The 19,429-nt window shown below is 38.8% G+C and overlaps 4 protein-coding genes across 4 annotated transcripts; 2 read left to right on the forward strand and 2 right to left on the reverse strand.

Annotated features, from left to right (window-relative positions):
• Positions 1 to 432: 432 nt before the first annotated feature.
• Positions 433 to 2,891, forward strand: LOC107644246 (uncharacterized). The gene is made up of 3 exons (XM_016348060.3): positions 433 to 1,241; positions 1,511 to 1,696; positions 2,264 to 2,891. Exons 1-3 carry the CDS (start codon positions 768 to 770, stop codon positions 2,549 to 2,551), a joined length of 948 nt encoding a protein of 315 aa, XP_016203546.1. The 5' UTR covers positions 433 to 767; the 3' UTR covers positions 2,552 to 2,891.
• Positions 2,892 to 13,774: 10,883 nt separating this feature from the next.
• On the forward strand, positions 13,775 to 15,669 carry LOC148566060 (serine/threonine-protein phosphatase 7 long form homolog). The gene is made up of 4 exons (XM_088487353.1): positions 13,775 to 13,837; positions 13,953 to 14,665; positions 14,779 to 14,869; positions 14,962 to 15,669. The coding sequence occupies exons 1-4, from the start codon at positions 13,775 to 13,777 to the stop codon at positions 15,667 to 15,669; spliced, it is 1,575 nt and encodes a 524-aa protein (XP_088343479.1).
• An 814-nt stretch (positions 15,670 to 16,483) lies between these two features.
• Positions 16,484 to 16,903, reverse strand: LOC148566061 (uncharacterized). The gene has a single exon (XM_088487354.1). The coding sequence runs from the start codon at positions 16,901 to 16,903 to the stop codon at positions 16,484 to 16,486; it is 420 nt and encodes a 139-aa protein (XP_088343480.1).
• Positions 16,904 to 17,206: 303 nt separating this feature from the next.
• Positions 17,207 to 19,098, reverse strand: LOC107641170 (uncharacterized). Its single transcript, XM_088487355.1, has 4 exons — positions 18,498 to 19,098; positions 17,633 to 18,388; positions 17,396 to 17,524; positions 17,207 to 17,304 (listed from the first exon to the last, which is right to left on the reverse strand). Exons 1-4 carry the CDS (start codon positions 19,096 to 19,098, stop codon positions 17,207 to 17,209), a joined length of 1,584 nt encoding a protein of 527 aa, XP_088343481.1.
• Positions 19,099 to 19,429: the final 331 nt, after the last annotated feature.

Here is a 19,429-nt window from a genome sequence, read left to right on the forward strand (position 1 = left end):
TATTCATTTTCCTTGTTTTGCAAATACATATTTATTTTTACGTCACATTGATAATAATAATAATATTAATATAAGATGTTTAATTTATTATCAGTATAAAATAATTATATATATATATATACAATTATATAATATTATATCAATAAAAATAATTATTTTATAAATTAATTGTATAAATAATAATAAAAAAATAAATATAATTAAACAACTGTATAAAATTTATACTATCTCTGTCACTCTATTAAAATTATTCTTATCTTATAAAACCTAAACCTTTGTAAGAAAACTTTAATCCAAAAGCAAAATATAATCTACGTCACTGCAGCAACTATCTAATATTCTTCGTAATTAAAAAAAAAAAGTTGAAAAAAACTAAAAAGGAAAAAGGAAATAAAAAAAAAAAAAGTGTACGTCAGGCAAAAACAAAGAGTCGTTGCTGATTGCTGACCCTCTCAGCTATCACAGAAAGTCACAATTCAGAGATCTAGTTGTGTCCCATTCTTCTTCCTTGATCCTTCCACACTCTCCAAATTATTATTTCATAAATATTTTTTTAAAAAATTTCTTTCACCGAAACAACAAAAAAAAAAAAATAATAATAATAAAAAAAACTCCATTATTATGGAACCTTGACTGAACCATTTCATATTTCCATTCCCTTCTGAATCAAATAATAACCCCTCTCTCTCACTTTCATTGATTCATCATTCATCAACACACAACAACAAGGGAGTCTCATTGATCATAAAAAATTTGAAGAAGAAAAAATGCATCATCATGCAAAGACAGACTCAGAGGTAACAAGCGTTGCAACTTCATCGCCGGCGAGATCACCGCCGCGCCGCCCTCTCTACTACGTCCAGAGCCCTTCAAGGGACTCCCACGACGGCGAGAAGACTGCCACGTCAGCTTCCTTCCACTCCACGCCTCTCCTGAGCCCCGCCGCGTCACCTCCACGCGCCTCCACCACTCGCAGCAACAGCAACAGCAACCTCAACGGCAAGAGCACCATCAAGGACCACCGCCACCACCACCGGAGCCACAACAACAAGGCCTGGAACAGCCACATCGATGCCATTGACGAAGAAGACCTTCTCTACGGCGACGATCGACACGATAAAACTCTCCCTCGCCGCTGCTATGTTCTAGCTTTTGTTCTTGGCTTCCTTGTTCTCTTCAGCTTCTTCTCTCTCATACTTTGGGGTGCCAGCAGACCCATGAAGCCCAAGATTTCCGTCAAGGTTCTTCTTCCTTTCTCTCGTTGGAGTCTCTTAAAGTCTTGATTTTTTTAGGATTTGAGAGTGAAATCTGAGCTGGGTCTTGCTCAATTTTGCAATTTCTTGCTCATTACTGTTTCCATTATGCTTTCATTTCCACTGCTTCCACTTGTTTTGATATTTTCAGAGTCAAATCTGAAGTGGGTCTTGATAAATTCAGTATTTTGCATATTATTTCAATAAGGAATTTTAGGGATCTAGGTTCAATTTGTGGCGTGGGTTTGTTTTTGCAGAGCATAAAGTTCGACCATCTTAGAGTCCAAGCTGGTTCAGATGCTACTGGTGTGGCCACTGACATGATCACTATGAATTCTACTCTCAAGTTCACATATCGCAACACTGGCACCTTCTTTGGGATCCATGCATCTGCAACACCTTTGGATCTCTCCTATTCAGATATTGTTATTGCTTCCGGCAATGTGAGTCACTCTTATTCATACCCTTGCCTACTATTTCGTTAACATCATTCATTAATTTGTTTTAGATTAATCTCCCAATTTGGTCTTATCAATTAAAGTCAAGAATTGCCCAAATCATGGGACAAACTGTTAAGCGCCTAGAGTGGTCCTTCATATTGGTTACTAAAATAGTTTTCGAGATCCCAGTTGCACCAATTAGGCTGGCAAAAGTGCACCATGGTATGACGAGTCACTTAATGAAAAAGGACCCGGGGACTAACATGATGCATTTTTGCCTATATAATTGCTGCAATTGAAATCTCGAAAACTATTTTAGTACACGCAGCTAATTTAGGTGACCACTTTGGGGCTTACCTAGGCAAATTAGTCTTTCAAATTTTAAATTATGTTCTTTCATCACCATTCGAAATATGTATCCTCTATATGGTAGTTGATTTAGTAGCTGATTTTTTGTATCCAGTAGCATGATCGACAATGAATTAGTGATAGCTGAACTAATTTGGGGTTTTACTCTTGGTTGAGTACAAGCATGTTTTCTATTTTGTCTAATGCTATTAATTGTTGCAGATGAAGGAGTTTTATCAATCTAGGAAGAGTCAAAGGTTGGTGAGTGTTTCAGTTATGGGCAACAAGATCCCTCTCTATGGAAGTGGTAATAGCTTGAGTAGCACAACGGGTGTTCCAACTGTGCCAGTGCCGTTGAAACTTAGCTTTGTGGTGAGATCTAGAGCCTATGTTCTTGGGAAATTGGTGAAGCCAAAGTACTACAAGAGGGTTAATTGTTCCATCACTTTGGATCCCAAGAAGCTCAATGCCCTAATTTCTCTCAAGAAGTCTTGCACATATGATGATTGATTGGTTCACATGGAAAAGAATTATTAGAAGGAACAAAAAGACTTATTTTTTTTCCTCTTTCTAATTTGTGGTTTATTTTTTGTTTTTTATTGTTGGGTGGGGAATGAAATGGGTACAGCTCATTGCATGATGCTCAGGGCTCATTATTTTGGATTCTTTTTGCAGCTGAAAATGCCTCAAATTGTGGTTAGATAAAGACATGTTAGTGGCTGGGTTCGGTGGAGAATTTAATTTTATGAATACTTTTTTTAACTTTTACTTTTTGTATTAAAGTCCTTTGTTGGATTTCAATGTAAAATGATAAATTATTTAAATTTATTCAATCCCAGTGTTGTTTTAATTGCTTTTTTCTTTTTTTTTTTTTAATGTAATGTAACTCTATATATGGTGTAATTGACACGTTAACTATAACCAACTAACCTAGCTTTTTTTTCCCCGCGTTGGTTTAATTAGTATCCTTTGGTAGCTGGAGGATTAATTCAACGCGTAGTGGATAGAAATTATTCATTAATTAATCATTGCTGCTAGCTAGTTTCCAATTATTTAAAGACCTATCATAGAAGTATGCACATCAACTGCCGAATTCCAGCTGTTCATTTTCCACACGTGAAATTGTTTTATTCATTGGCTCCTCAATTGCCAAATATCAATATATAAGCATACTACAGCCCTAGTGGGGCTCAAGAATTTGAATATGGGAAAGCTGGTGGTGATTTGGCCAGAAATGGGAGAATCATGTGTATTACTGCTTGGTGGACGTCTGTAATGCAAGGTCAATACACAGGAGGCGTGGCGCAACGTCGTTAGTCGGAGCTGGAATCATGCCGGGGACGTGTTGACTCAACACGGGGGGGGGGGATTACGTGGCAGAATGTGACTGGTGGGCTAAGGTTCCACGTGGGGGGCGTGGTGACTCAGCACGGGGGGCGTGCTGACGTGGCCCTAGCACGTGGGGAGCGTGCTGACTCAGCACCAGGGGCGTGCTAACACGTGGCGACACATGATTGGCTGCGGCAGGCAGCACGTGGGGGGCATGGTGAATGCTCCCATCTATATATAGGCAGAGCTGGGCTGCATTTTCATTCTGAGTAAGAGTGTGTGAGCATTCTTTGAGTGTTCTGTGAGTGTTGGTAGTGCAATGGAGGGTACCGCAAACTTGGTGGTGTATCGCAACGGTGAAATAATACGCAATACTCATGAGGGAGTGATGTTTGTCTACTAGAATCCGTTTTTGTTTGTGGTTCCATGCACCATGACGTTAATGGAGCTTCAGAATGGTCTCTGTCAAAGCATGGAGAACGGTACATTAATGAGAGTGAGCAGAATTTTGTACCGGAATCCAATTGTAGTTTTTGGTGGTCTAATACAGTTTGATACCATGCCAATCACTGACAAAGGGAGTATGCAGAATATGTTTCAAATTTACCGGCAGACTCAGATGCGACAGCCACAGATTGAGCTATATGTTGAGTTTGAAAGCGTAGAAGCAGAAGGGATTCAAAATGTTTTAGATATAGAGGATGATAGAGCTGCAGTGTACGAGGAAATGAATAGTGACAGCGAAGAGGACTTCGAAGCCACTTATGAAGCCGGCGATGAAGACGAGGATGGTGATGTGGGAGTTGAGACAGCAACGGAGAATATAATGGTTCATCCCTCGAGCAGTCAACCGATGAACATGCCACCATTCATGCGTGAGTTAGATCTCGACGCCATGCATGCACCGGAATTTTCAGAATATGCAAACATAGGTACGTCATGCATGAATAATACGTTTTGTTAATTGATACTTTTGGATTGTTTAATGAACGATGATTTTCCGCTTTCTGTAGGAGTTGCTGATCCTGAGGACGGAGAGTTCCGGATTGGAATGGAATACAGTTCCCGAAAGTCGGTCGTGGTTGCAATTAGAAGATACACTATCGCTAGAGGAGTTGACTACGATGTGTATGAGTCTGAGCCACAGACCTTCTATGCAAAATGCAAGATGTACGGGCGTGGGTGCGACTGGCTTATCTGAGCCAGCTTGATACGGAAAAAAGATTGTTGGGAGATACGCAGATACAATGGAAGGCACACGTGCACAATGGAAACGATTTCACAGAATCATTCCAAGTTGGACTCGGATACCGTTGCTGATAATATAATGCCGTTAGTCAAGACTGACCCGTCAATCAAGGTGAAATCTATAATAGCGGAAGTCCAGTCAAGGTTCAACTATACCATCAGTTACCGAAAGGCTTGGTTGGCAAAGCAGAAGTCTATAGTGAAAGTTTTCGGTGGTTGGGAGGATTCTTACCAAGCATTGCCATGGTGGCTCTCGGTCATGGTTCAGAAGATACCTGGGTCAGTTGTGCAAATAGAAACATGCCCACTGTACAATGGGAATGAGGAGGCGCAAGGTGTAAAAATACTTCATCGCGTATTTTGGAGCTTCAATCCATGCGTTAGGCCATTTAGGCATTGCAAGCCTCTAGTTTAGGTAGACGGCACACACCTATACGGAAAATACAAAGGAACACTCCTGGTCGCTATTGCACAAGATGGGAACCAGAACATTGTGCCTATAGCTTTTGCGCTGGTGGAAGGGGAGACAGCTGATGCGTGGCACTTCTTTCTCAGAAATCTGTGAATGCATGTTGTCAGAAAAGACGGTGTGGGTATGATTTCAGATCGGCATGAGTCAATTTGGGCAGCAGTAAATCGTTCCGGAGGTGACTGGCAACCTCCAAGAGCATGGTGGATGTTTTGTATAAGGCACATCGACAGCAACTTCCTAAGAGCATTCAAAGTCCCTCACTTGCAGAAGCTTGTTGTCAACATTGGGTATTCATGAACGGTGGAGGAGTACAACATCAACTATAAGAGGCTGGAAGAGCGAGGCGAGGCATATGCTAGGTGGTGCGATGCCATTGGATTTAGACATTGGGTGTTGGCATTCGACGAGGGACATCGATGGGGCCATATGACGATCAACCTTGTCGAGTGCATTAACTCAGTGTTGAAGGGTGCCCGTAATCTACCTGTGCTAGTGCTGGTCCGAGCAACATATTATCGATTAAATGAACTTTTTACACGGAATAGTGCCGAGGCTCACGAACGCAAGTGTGCTGGGTTTACTTACTCCGTATTTGCACAACAGCGGATAGAGGCAAATATGCAACAGGCTGGGAATATAGTAGTGCACCGGTTTGACAGACGAAATGAGGTGTTTGAGGTGCGCGACATGGCTAGCGGGAAGGTGTCAGTTGTTGACCTTGCGCGACGGGCGTGTGACTGCGGGCACTTTCAGGTGGAACGACTACCTTGTCGCCATGTTATTGCTTGCTATGCTAACCAGCGTCTCGATTGGCAGCTGTATGTGCATGACGTGTACAAGATGATAGAGATTCGTGAGCTATATAGATTTGAGTTCACACTGTTAAGTGATCCCGAGACATGGCCCGTATATGAGGGACCCACATTGGTCGCTAATCCCGCCTTGAGACAAACGTCGAAAGGTTGCCCCAAATTGACCCAGTACTTGAATGAGATGGATTCACGCGACATGTGTGGTCCTCGGGTATGCCGTCTCTGTGGTGCTCAGGGTCATAGTCGGAGCCGATGTCCTCATCGTGCTGGACCGAGTGGTGGGGGTGAATGATGTTTATTTTTTTTCGTGTTTGTAAGCTGATGTTTTTCATAGTAGTTGTGTTTGTATTTTTAAATTTGTTTTTTGTAAGCTGATGATTTTCATACTAGTCGTCTTTGTATTTTTAATATTATCATTTACTGCCTTCATGAAGTAAACATACAAAACGTTAACTACGTTTTACATAGGTCAACATACAGAACATACGAATTACATTAGCTTAATTCTTACAATTAAATTTAAAAACCCTAAATCCAAGCTCACTTCTTTCCAGCCATCCAATTCAGTCCCTTACCCATCATACCCTGACCGAACCCCGACGTAGTATACCTATCAGGTGGATTTCGCTCCGTCCGTAGGTCATACGAGTGACCCGGAGCGGCCAAACCACCTCCCTCTGCCGGAGCAACCGACCCACTACCTCGCCCGAATCGCGTGACCCACCTGCCTCTGCCGGAGTGGAAGACCCACCTGCCTCTGTCGGAGCGGATGCACCTGTGTTGTAGTCATCAACAACTGTGTATGCCCGCCGATGGAAACCACTATCACATGACACAGTCGCTGACGAGGGGTCGGAAGCATGACCCTGCAAACCATGGCCCGTACCTACTGATGCCCCATGTGGAGTAGCCGACGCCGACCGTGAATGCATGGCGCTAAAATCTGACCAACCACCCAAACTAGCGTTGGCTCAATTTTGTGGCTGCTGATCTCCGTGACCACCAACAGAGAACTCAAACCAATCATGACCGGATGGAATCGTAAGTATAGGCTGCTGAGAGTGGTGGCTGACCTGAGAGTGGTGGCTGCCCTGAAAGTGTTGGCCGTGCTGACTGTGACGTTTCTGATGGCTGGACTCACTCTGGTGACTGTGATGGCTACCATGACTGTGCTCCGGTGGCTGTGGTACATAATATGGAAATGGCTCAAACACTGCATGCTGATGTGGCTGTGGCTGCTGAGGTACGTACTCCTGTGGGGCAGGTGGCTGTGGTACAGGTGGCTGTGGATCCTGAGGAACGTACTCCGACAATCTCAGCAGATGCCCATATGAGCGCAGGTACCAATCCCGATACTCCGTGGTCGGACTAAAATCCCAGGTCAGAAGGGGGTGCAGATCCTGCAGCCGAGTGTTTCGCCTGTTGCCCCACTCCCATATCCATACCCGATGCAAAATTGTCCAGTCATGAAGCTGCACTCCGCGAAGAGCCATGCAATGCAGGTCCAGTGGAATCTCCCTTGCTCTTTGCAGGGGAGGTTGTGCATACCCAAACTGACACATCACTCGGTCCACATGGTGCCATTCGATGCACTCAAACGACAACAACGGAGCAACGGTGTCACACACATCAAGATGTCCGTGTAGCTCGTCGGGTATGATCAATCCGGCGTACGGCCGCCACTCAAACTACCAATCATAATTCGTATGTTAGAACCCTAACGTTAATATTTGGAAATAGGATTCACAAGAACCATAAATGTTTACCTCCTGCATGTAGTCTATATGATGCCTAAATGTCACTACAGTATTCGATGACCACGCTGTGGTGCGCGCCGAATGACTCCACCTGAAACATGATTCATTGAAAAGATTTACATATGTAACCCTAAATCAAACATGCATCGTGAATATAACACATGACTAAAATAAGAATTATTACCTCTTTGCAACTGGTATCTCAGCGGGTGGAAGGGTGTTCCTCGGTACGGGCGCAATACATGGCATTCGCTCCCATGCCCAAACAAACAACAAATTAAGAGGTCCATCCATCTCCTTTGTATCAAATCGTGATGCACAACACAATGCTCTATAAATATGTGCGAGACATGCTGACCCCAACTATAAGTATGGATCCGATCGAAATCTCGAAGCAATGGTAGATACTTCGCGTGGGCGTATGCGGTCGACTTATCCGCGAATAAGGTCGACCCCAACAAACAGAAGATATGGCATCTGACGTATCGCCTAACGGAATCCTTAGTGTCTAACAGCTCCGCGTCTGTGACAGGTCGTACCCAAGCCAGCTTTATATAGGATTTTGAAGAATTACTGACTTCTGGCTCATGACCGAATATCGCGTAGCTCTGGCTTTGCACGAAGTCGCCACTACTATCTGTCCATCCACTCACAGCCTCTCCGTCAATGGGTAGGCAAAATATATAAGCGACATCTTCCAATGTCACTGTAACCTCACCCACCGGCAATACAAAGGTGTGAGTCTCTGGCCTCCACCTTTCAACCAGAGCAGCTAATAACGGGTGAAATCTACGTATCATCCCAATTTTAGAGACGTGGTAGAATCCCGTGGCGCGTATGTAGTTTTCCACCATCGGATTCCACGTCTGTGACGGATCCAGTTTACGCACCAACAAATTCCTATTAGACTGCATAAAAAAATGTTAGTTTAAATAGGTTATATATATTACAAAAAAAATTATTATTAATATTTATTAAATTATTTATTAATATTCAAATTGTTTGCTAACCACACGAATAAATAAATCCATTTTAAAAAAAGTAATTTAAAAAAATTATATATTAACATTTATTTATTTCTTTACCTACTGTAAAAAAAATTATTGAATTAAAATAAATAAATAAATAAATGTTAATAAATATATTAAACTATTCACTGAACTATATATTTTCTTTAGCTACTGTCACGCATTTTTTTAAATAAATAAATATATAATTCTTTTCTTTTTTTTACATAAATAAATAATATTTTTAATATTATTTATTTGTCAAAATACGTATTTGTAAAAATATTTATTTTTTCAATAATACTTCATATATATTTATTTATCTATTTATTCTTATTAATATTTTATTAATACTGAAAATTATTTAGTCTTAAAAAATCCAAATATTTATCATTTATGCATTACTTTCATTAATCATAACAAAATTTATATATTCAAAAATAAAAAAAATATATATGATAATACTAAAAAAAATTATATACAAAAAAATATAATTATATTTTACAGATTAAAATTTTATTCTAAAACAGTCGTAAAATATAAAAAGAAATTAGCCTTCTTCTATATATTTATAAAATACTAACAACGACAATATTTAAAAAACTTCGGTATATAAAAAATTAAAATTTATCAACTTACATAAATTGTATGCTTCAAATAATTGATAATATGTTCCTCAGGCCGCCGCATAATTACGTACCATTTTTTAAAATTTCTACAATTTTTTTTATTATTTTTTTCCTACAAGCACCCAAACTAATTACACCTTCCCTTCCACTACTATTACTCAAGCTACCCACACTCTATTTTAACACTCACACTCACTCAAACAGACTGCTTTTTTTTTTTCGCCTTTCTTGCTTCAAAACCTGATGCCACACTCTCTGTTCTCTTCAATTGGGGGGGGGGGGGGGGGGAAGGGGCTTTGAAGAAGCTGAATTTATAAGGGGCTGGGCGCTGGTTACCGGGAAGGGGGGGTGTTCTTTGCATGCAGGCCTGCAACACGTCCCCGCGTGATGCTGCCACACCTTGGAACCCAACAAGCTTTACGGATTACACCGCTTCTCGCCCCCCCACCGTGTTGTCAGTGCGGTTTCTTGTCACCAGCTCATCACGCCCCCGGTGTGTTGTCGGGGAGCCGCTACGTCGCTGACCTTGCTCAAGCATCACGCCCCGGCGTGTTGTTGCTGACACCACCCTCCCGCAAAACACCCGTCTCACCCATATTGGGCCAATATACCAACAATGTTTCCATAAAGAAAATAATTTCTGCCCTAGTGGTTAGCAAAAGAATAAATTTCACAAGAGGGGTTTCATTTCTTCCTTTCTATTTTTTATTTTACAGTAATACCCCAACTAATTTATTTTTTGGATAGATATTTTGATCTTTAATAATTTTTAATATACAAATATGTTCCAACTCATAGTACCATTAGAGAATTTTTTTTAAACAAATATACATTTTGTAGCATTTTTACCGAAATACATCATATTTCTTATTTCGTTTATAATGTAAACGAAATAAGGCATGAAACGGTAGACGTGTATATTTCGTTTACATTATAAATGAGATACGTAAAGAATTATAACGTTTATAGTATAAACGAGATACGTTACGACAAATTTTCAACTGCTATAAAAGAATGTGCAACCCTTTGTATTTTCCACAAACATTTCTCTTCTTTTCTACTTTTTTTCTTCTGAAAAATAAGCCAAAATATCTAGTAGTAGTGGATATTTGGTTGTAAGTATGTATCCCAATTGCCATATGAGAAATTGTGATACTGGGATGATATTTGAGTGTGAGAATCCCACTCTGTTGCGTACTCGCTAAGTAAGTTCTTTGTCGTTGCTGAAGAGTCTAATATGGAGTAGCGTCGGTGATAGCGGGAGAAAAGAGATCGAAAGGGTGGGGTATCGGTTGCTAGCATCAATGGGAAACAGAGTTTTTCGGTTTTGTCTGGTTTGACTCCATGGCGACGAGCATGTGTGCCTAATGTTTGACATCCACGGGAGAATCTTGGGGGAACAAGTGATGGAGCTTTCTGCGGAGGTTGGTGATATCGGTGGCGGTGGATCTGGCCAGTCGAACTTTGTGCAGGATGGCCAACCTCTCGCACCACCACCGCTACACGTTGCTACTTCAGTGGAAGATATGGACGTTGACGGTGAGGACTTCGACGAGGAGTATGTTGCGGATAGCAACGAAAGCGATTCTTCTGAAGATATGTTGCGGATAACAACGAGAGCGGTTCTTCTGAAGATGATGATGAGGAGGAGTTTGTACCGGAGACCCCGTCGAGCCATCACGTCGGTATCTCTGCCTACTCCGCAACCAATTCCGACCTTATCATCTGTACCCAGTCACTATCATACATTGGATATGGAAGCGATGCAAGAGAAAAATCCATTTTCCAACAAGGGTGAGGACAATTACAACTTAGACGGTGGTATAGAGTTTTGGATTGGGCACAGGTTCAAAAGCAGAGATGCGGTAATGCAGTATATGAAGAATTACAGCATTCGCAGAAGTGCTGAGTATCGAGTCATGGAATTAGATCGATTAAAGTACCATGTGCATTGCCAGTATTATGAAGCAGGCTGCCCTTGGCATCTCCATGTTGCTCTCCGACAGACCCGCTTTTTCAAGTACTGCAATGAGGACAGAGAACTTTTGATGGATTACAATGACATTCAATCTGATCTTGAACTCTATCATGATGATGCGTTCCTCGATGATTACGAAGACGAAAGGGATGGTGGCAATTGGCAACGCTATGAGCGCTCGCAGACTCCGGTCTACGATAACAATTTGTCCAAGTCGAAGCCAAGTAGAGGCTCATCAAGAAGGGCGACACTGGGGAGACAGTGGGTTGCACCAGAGTTTGAAGACAAGTTGGCAAAGGAGGAATATAAAGGCGGGGCGAGGTTCACGTGGGAGGGGTCGGAGGAAGGGAGGAAGCGGAAGAAACGGGAAGGAGGGTGGAAGTGGGAAGAAAGAGAATAGGTTTAAAGGAGAGAAGAGGTTTGCGATTGGTTATAGTGGGAAGAGCAGGTCCAAATTTAGGGGATCTAATTAAGAAAGGGGAGGAAGAACAAATTTTAAAGATGACGATTTAAGAGTTAGGGTTTTATAATTGTATATGGGTCAATTTGAGTATTTTAAAAAAAATTGAGATACTAATTTGAGTTAAATTCATTGTTTGTCTACATTAACTTGCAGTAAACTGTCAAGTTAACACTTAACACATCAATAATGTTAAAATGACTAATAATATTTAAACAAATAGAGATTTATGTTTTTGAAAATAAAAAATATATTTAATTATTTTAAAAAATAGAAGATTTAATTAAAGCGATTTGAGAATTTTAGAATCAATTAGATTATTTCGATAAATTTTTGTGCTAGTTGAAAATAAGATAGTTCGGAGAGAAACCATAATGTTTTTAATGGAAGGAATAACTTTAAAATTTTAAAAATTTTCAATAGCTGATATGTTTTCTATTAAAGAAAAAAAAATCCTGAAAACTTTGTTTGTCTATTTTAAAATATGATGGTAAATGACGTTGTTGTCTTAACTGACATAAATTTATTGTCATTGCAACATGTGGATTTTTTATTTCATTATTGATGAAAAGAGTGAGATTTACGAAAATATTAGAAAAATGGTGTTTAACAGGGGTCTGGGAGCGCGTTCTTTGGGAAGCACAATACGCAAAGTGCGTATTCCCCTACAATACGCAAAACCTGTATTGCATGCATGGTCGACACGCGTCAAAGAACTGCAAGCCCGTAAATAAGGTGATGTTTGACTGTCTCTCTCTCGTCAATGTACACAAGCTTCCCCAATTTGCAAACATTTTCAGAGACAACCACAGTTTCAAACGTTCCTTTCCTTCTACTCTTTAATACTTTTTCAGTTCTATCCTTTCATGCTTCCTCCTGTACAGACTTCGTCTTCATTTGCCAAATTTGTTGTTTCTTCAAGTTTAAACAAGTAAGTTATTTAAATATTATTAATATAATTAGTAGATTAACTGTGTGTTTTTTTTATTTGAAATAGAGATAATGTGATAATAATATATATAGTTGTTATTTAAATTAAATAGTATTTATTTATTAGTAGTTAAAAAATATATAAATAAAAATTATACCTTTATTATATATTTAGATGAATGATGATGATGTTAATTAGTAATTAATACTAATTAAATATATTTTAAATTTTAATATAATATTTTAGTTAGACTATTTAAATCAGAAAATAAAATATAATTGTGAATTTAATTTATATGTTAGAAAGTTTAAATTTAAATAAATATTTAAATATGTTTCAGTTTTAATTTTATATTGATATTTGAATTTAAATATATTTTGAATTTATGTATATAAGTAAATTTGACGTTACTATATTTTAGCTTTGTTTATAAAATTAAATTTAAATTTAAACATATGTAAATATATATTTAAATTTGACTTTAAGTTTACGCTGGTTTTGATTATAAATTTAAATTTGAATTTGAATATATTTAAAATTTAAATCTATATTTAAATCTACCTTAAAATCTGACTTTAATATATTTTGGTTTTAATTAAATATTTAAATTTAAATTTGAATAAAATTTAAAAGTATGAAAATACATATTTACAATTTAAAATTATATATTTTTTGAAATAAAATACAGTCCAGAAAATGTCGTTAATTACATTTTGGTTGGTTTTCGGTATTTATTTAAAATTGAGTAAATATATATTAATAATTTAAATTTAGATATAAATTAAACATGTTTCGAATTTAACTATATATCTAACTTTGAATTTGAATATATTTATAGTCATAATATATATTTAAAATTGAAAATATTTTTAATTGTTAATTTAATATGTATTTAAATATATATTTAAGTTTGATTTAAAATATTTTTTAATTTAAATATATTTTAAATATGTTAAAGATATTTGATATTTTTTATAAATATCTAAATATAATAAATTTAAATAAGAGTTAATTTTTTAAATTCAAATTTAATTTAAATATGAATATTTAAATTCAGACTAATAAAGTTTATATAATATATTTTTTTTCAGGAAAAAATAAACGCAGAATATGGTTCGTGACATTACGCGTCCTGAAGATCATATTGTTGAATATCTGGATCGTCCACCATATGTAATTATTTTTTATCTTTGTTCATTTATTATTATTATTGTTATTATTATTGTTCTTATTGTTGTTGTTGTTGTTTTTGTTTTTGATACTCATTATATTTCTTATTTTGTTTCAGAATTCAAGAGATTTGGGATCAAGATATCTCCACCAAGATGTGTATGATCCTCGAGTTGAAATCGAGTTACGGGATAGTGGATTTTATCACATATCTCAGATACTAGGAAAACTTACTTTGCACAATGCACTTATCAATGCCTTAATTGAAAGATGGCGCCCGGAAACTCACACATTCCACCTTCCATACGGTGAATGCACGATTACCTTGGAAGATGTTGCAATAATTTTTGGACTCCCCACGGATGGTTTACCGGTGTCAGGATTCACAGATAGCAGTAGTAGTAGCCTCGAAAATGAATTCATGATACAATTTGCGACAGTACCTACTGCAGTTGATCACAAAGGAAGCGGTGTCAAACTTGTATGGCTCCGCACCCTAAAGCGGCGCATGCAGTTAGATACCGCCTTGGGCAGGCAAATGTACGTAAAGATTCATATATTATTGTTGTTCGGCACAAATTTATTTTGTGACAAGTCCGGAATGACAATCCACTGGAAGTTCTTGCCTCTGCTCCGTAATTTTGCTGAGATTAGGGACTTTAGTTGGGGTTCAGCTTGCCTGGCACATTTGTATAGGACACTATGTCGGGCATCACGTTATAATTGTAAAGATGTGGATGGTCCATTGGCGCTGATTTGTGTATGGGCTTGGGAACGGTTACCGTTCCTAACACCTGTGCGATCGCAACCAAGCTTTCCGCTTGCGTGCAGGTAAGGTTACTAATGTTAATATAACATGTTACTATGAATTATTTAGTATGCATTGTTCAAATATATGATTTAAATGTATGGGTTTAGTATAATATAGTTTCATTTTATTTTAGCTGGATTGCTTGGAGCTCGCAATTTCATGGCTATAAAAAGTGGACCATCTCGCATATTAGGCAGTTAATAGATGATATTCCTGCAGATGGGGTAAGTTTTTTTTATTACATTTGTTAGTTTTATTATTATTGTGCATTGTTTTGTAGTTATGTTTATACGTTTGTTTTGTTATGCGTTTGCAGTTTGTGTGGAACCTGTACAGCCATGAACGTATGGGAAACATTATAGTTCCTAATGAAATCTTGCAACATCGCTTAATGTGGAGTGCAACTGTGCCACTGATATCATTTGAGTGCATTGAATGGCATGCATCAGATAGGGTCAAAAGACAATTTGGTTTACAGCAGGAAGTTCCTAGTCAGCCGATGATGCTTGCAGAAGCTCACAACATGGTCCTGACTGGACCAAAGAACAAAGATTGGAGAGATGAGCATTATGCATACATTATGATGTGGACAAACCATTTGACCTCTGTTCTGGTTGGTGATCCCGTAGTGCACTATGAAGCATCTGAAGCGTATATGCAATGGTATAATGACGAATATGGAGCTCACCTGCGTTTAACTGGTTATGTTCCACAGCCACAGCCACACCCACAGCCTCAGCCACAGCCACACCCACAGCCACAGCCACAGCCTCAGCCACAGCCAGAGCCACAACCTCAGCCACAGCCACAACCTATGATGCACCCATACCAGTACCTGTACACACAACCGTACACTGAGCCTGGAGTCTCATTCTTTAGTCAGTTATTCGATGACTCACATTCATTACAGATGCCGCCATATCAAGCATATTATCGACCCGCCATGTCACAGCAGAGGGACAAAGCAGAGCAATCTTCAAATCGTCAGTTGTATCGGTGGGCACCTGAAACAGACACGTCATAATGGGTAAATGAGTTGTTGGACCCTCAACTGCAAGTGCAACAATTTCAGCCGCAACCTCCTGAAATTAACGAGCAGGCTCCGCAGTGTAGTAGACAATCGCCTCAAATTGTTTCTGGTCGGTCATCTGTTGATTCGCAAGTACGACGTCGTAGCCCCTCTCCACGCTCTGGAGCTAGAAGGTCTATTGACTCGATTCAGAGTGATTCGATCCAGAGTGTCGCCAGAGGGATTGGGTTTAGTAATGCTGTTGATTTTCCTTAGGTGCAGGCACCCATGGCTGAGGATGATAATGTTGGCGAGGATGATAGTGATAGTGACAGCGATGGTGATGACGATGCAGGTAATAATATACTATTGTATTCATTACTATGGTATATTAGTGTATGATTGTGATATATTTTTATATTCGTTATTGTGATATATTAGTGTTTTCTTGTGATATATTTATTATTGTGATATATTTATTATTGTGATTTTTGATGTCATATAGGTGGTGCGGAAGGTGCGGATAGGACGGATACTCCAAATATTCATGGTAAAGGGTATAATCTGAGGATTGAGCCAACACGTAGAAGTGCAAGTAGATATACCCCTTCCACAATCAAGAAGGCAGTTAAAAAATGTACTAAATTTGTGAAAAAGACATTTAGCAAATAATTGTTATTTATCTTTTAATTTAAGACCGCAATTGTAATTGTTATGAAATTTATAAATTCACATCAAATTCGAGTACACAGGGATTTCATAAATTAGTATTTAATACAATTGATGTAGTATTTAAATCCAATTCCTAATGAAGGAAAAACCAAATGCACTAAGACATAGGTGCAGATCCACCAGCACTAGGCCCTGCACGATGGGGGCATCTACTTCGACTGTGGCCTTCGCCTCCACAAAGCCTGCAACGCCTAGGACCACGCATATCCATTTCATTCAAGAAGCGGGTTATTTTGGGACGCCCTTTGGAAACCCGCTTTAAGTGCGGATTAGGTATGTGTCTTGGTCCTTGATACAACGGCCACGTTGCTGGATTTCCTAATGTCTTAAACCGTGCTCTATACACCTTTCTTATCTCAGCCATCCTATAGACCTCATGAATGTATTGTTGCCAATCAAGTCGTTGGTTCGCACAATACGCAAAGATATGGCGACATGGGATTCGATCTGTCTGAAACTCACCACAATCACAATACCGTTGACGGAGATTCACCGCATACTCGATACCAATAGGCATCTCACGTACCTCAAAGATCTCATTTTGCCTGTCAAATAGGTTAACCTGGATGTTTCCTGCTGCTTTTTAATTTGATTGCAGTTTGTTGCTAGCATATTCAGAAAATACATGTCCTGCATTCCTTCGAACCTCAGCCTCAGCCCTCTTCCTAGTGAACAACTCATTTAGCCTATAAAAAGTTGCCTTCACAAGTGACGTGATAGGAAGATTTCGAGCTCCCTTCAGTACTCCGTTGATGCACTCCACTAGGTTTGTGGTCATATGACCCCAACGATATCCATTATCAAATGCCAAAGTAAATTGCTATCGTGGGATTCGATCAAGCCATCGCGTGTAAGCCTCACCACGTTCACGCAATCTTGCATACTGCACATTAAATTCACGCACAGTCCTACAATAGCCTGTAAATAACCAACAAAACAAAATCAATAAAATGGATGCTATATGCCTTGTAAAAACAAATACGCCTTAGTTTCACAATAATCTACGTACCCATATTGACTATCAGCTTCTGTAAATACGGTGCCTTGAAATTCCTCAAAAAGTTGGATGCTATGTGCCTAACACAAAACATTCGGATAGCTCTTGGAGGTTCCCATGATCCATTACTACGAGCTATTGCTGAGGTAATAGAGTCGTGACGATCAGAGATAAGCCCAACACCATATCGAGTCACCACATGTGTGCGTAAATGAGTAAGAAAGAAGTGTCATGCATCAGAAGTCTCACCCTCAACAACGGCAAATGCAAGAGGCACAATATTGCCATTGCCATCCTGAGAAACTGCAACTAGTAGAGCTCCTTTATATTTTCCGTACAGATGTGTCCCATCCACCTGTACGATTGGCTTGCAGCTCCTAAATGCTCTGATGCAAGGATAAAAGCTCCAAAATACCCGCGTCAGTATCCTTACATCATGGACTACCTCATCCCCTTGGTATGCTGGTGCAGTTTCAATCTCGACTGCTGCTGATGGATCTTTTTGTACCATTGCTTCAAACCACGACGACAAAGCTTCATAAGAAGCTTCCCAACCACCAAAAAGGTTTGCAATTGCCTTTTGCTTCGCGAGCCATGCTTTGCGGTAACTTGTCGTATAATTGAATTTTGACTGCACTTCAGCAATTATTGATTTCACTTTCAAAGATGGATCAGCTTCAACCAATGGCTTTATCACCTCTGCAATCATGTCTGAATTTAGCTTAGCATGATCTTGAGAAATTCTAGTTCTAGTGCATGTGTGACTACCATTGTATCGCCTTACAACCCAACAAAATTTTCTCTTAATAAGACTAGCTCTAATAAGCCAATCGCAACTTGTTCCATATTGTACACACTTAGCATAAAAAGTCGTTGGCTCAGATTCACACACCCGGTAATCCACTCCCCTGCGAATGGTATAATCTTTAATTGCTGCAATAACAGTCTCTCTAGAACTGAATTCCATGCCAACAACAAATTCACTGTCCAAAACAACAACAGGATCTACAGCAATAACAACAATAAATAATTCTAACTATTGCTTTACAATTCAATAATAATAATAATAATAATAATAATAATAATAATAATAATAATAATAATAACTGCTTACTTGAATTGATATATTCAGGAAATTCTGGTGCATTCATAGCGTCTACATCCAAGGCGTGCATGAAAGAAGGCTCTCTAGATGGATATTGGCTCGCCAGTGCATTTGCCACATCTGCTACGTTAGACTCAACTATTATATCATCTTCACCCACTTCTTCAGTTGGACCAACAATATGGTAGGTGCCCTCAAATTCCTCTTCGCTTTCACTGTTATAAACAGTCCAGTCGATGTTAGCCTCCGGTAAATCAACCTCAACTAATTCTTCAAACTCAACATACAATTCGAGAATAGACACTTGTGCCCGTGTTTGTTGGTAGATCGAAAACATTCCTTGCATACTTCCTTCGTCAACCACATTCATCATTTGAAACTGAACGAAACCACCGAACACTAAAATAGGCTGTCTATAAAAAATATTAACGACTCTCTTTAATACTTGATTATCACCACATTGACAAAGTATACTCTTAAATTCCTCGTATGTTATTGCAAAAGGAATAACAATATCACGTGGATTCTCACAAACAAAACTCACACCCTCAGATGTTTGGGGAAAGATTTGACCATTATAATACATTTTCAAACTAATACCTCTCTCCATTTTTATACTCTTACATTCTCAAAAAAATAAAACACTCTCACACTCAATCAACCTAATACCGTTCCTCCTTTTATAGTACTTCAATTATAATTTTTTATTTACGAAAATACAATACGCAATTTGCGGATTAACAATACGCAATTTGTGTTTTTGCAATTCGCAGTCTGTAGATTGACAATACGCAGACTGTGTATTGTCCCTTTAATATTAAAAAACACAATACACAGATTGTGTATTGTCCCTTAAATATTATAAAATTACAATCCGTCCTTTGCGTATTGTCCTCATGGCTGTGGCAAGCAGAATCTGCTCCTGACAATTCGCAGAGTGT

Source organism: Arachis ipaensis, chromosome B5, assembly GCF_059453495.1.
Source record: "Arachis ipaensis isolate K30076 ecotype BB chromosome B5, ASM5945349v1, whole genome shotgun sequence".
Lineage (NCBI taxonomy): Eukaryota > Viridiplantae > Streptophyta > Magnoliopsida > Fabales > Fabaceae > Arachis > Arachis ipaensis.

What these genes read in the sequence shown, in the direction of transcription:
- LOC107641170 (XM_088487355.1), bottom strand. Translation starts at nt 19,098, where the DNA reads ATGGAGAGAGGTATTAGTTTGAAAATGTATTATAATGGTCAAATCTTT. An exon ending in TCCTGAATATATCAATTCAA is followed by an intron (nt 18,389 to 18,497) that starts GTAAGCAGTTAT and finishes TTATTGCTGTAG; the next exon opens with ATCCTGTTGTTGTTTTGGAC. An exon ending in TGCATTTGCCGTTGTTGAGG is followed by an intron (nt 17,525 to 17,632) that starts GTGAGACTTCTG and finishes CTATTACCTCAG; the next exon opens with CAATAGCTCGTAGTAATGGA.
- LOC107644246 (XM_016348060.3), top strand. Translation starts at nt 768, where the DNA reads ATGCATCATCATGCAAAGACAGACTCAGAGGTAACAAGCGTTGCAACT. An exon ending in AGCCCAAGATTTCCGTCAAG is followed by an intron (nt 1,242 to 1,510) that starts GTTCTTCTTCCT and finishes TTGTTTTTGCAG; the next exon opens with AGCATAAAGTTCGACCATCT. An exon ending in TTGTTATTGCTTCCGGCAAT is followed by an intron (nt 1,697 to 2,263) that starts GTGAGTCACTCT and finishes TAATTGTTGCAG; the next exon opens with ATGAAGGAGTTTTATCAATC.
- LOC148566060 (XM_088487353.1), top strand. Translation starts at nt 13,775, where the DNA reads ATGGTTCGTGACATTACGCGTCCTGAAGATCATATTGTTGAATATCTG. An exon ending in ATCTGGATCGTCCACCATAT is followed by an intron (nt 13,838 to 13,952) that starts GTAATTATTTTT and finishes ATTTTGTTTCAG; the next exon opens with AATTCAAGAGATTTGGGATC. An exon ending in AGCTTTCCGCTTGCGTGCAG is followed by an intron (nt 14,666 to 14,778) that starts GTAAGGTTACTA and finishes ATTTTATTTTAG; the next exon opens with CTGGATTGCTTGGAGCTCGC.
- LOC148566061 (XM_088487354.1), bottom strand. Translation starts at nt 16,903, where the DNA reads ATGCCTATTGGTATCGAGTATGCGGTGAATCTCCGTCAACGGTATTGT.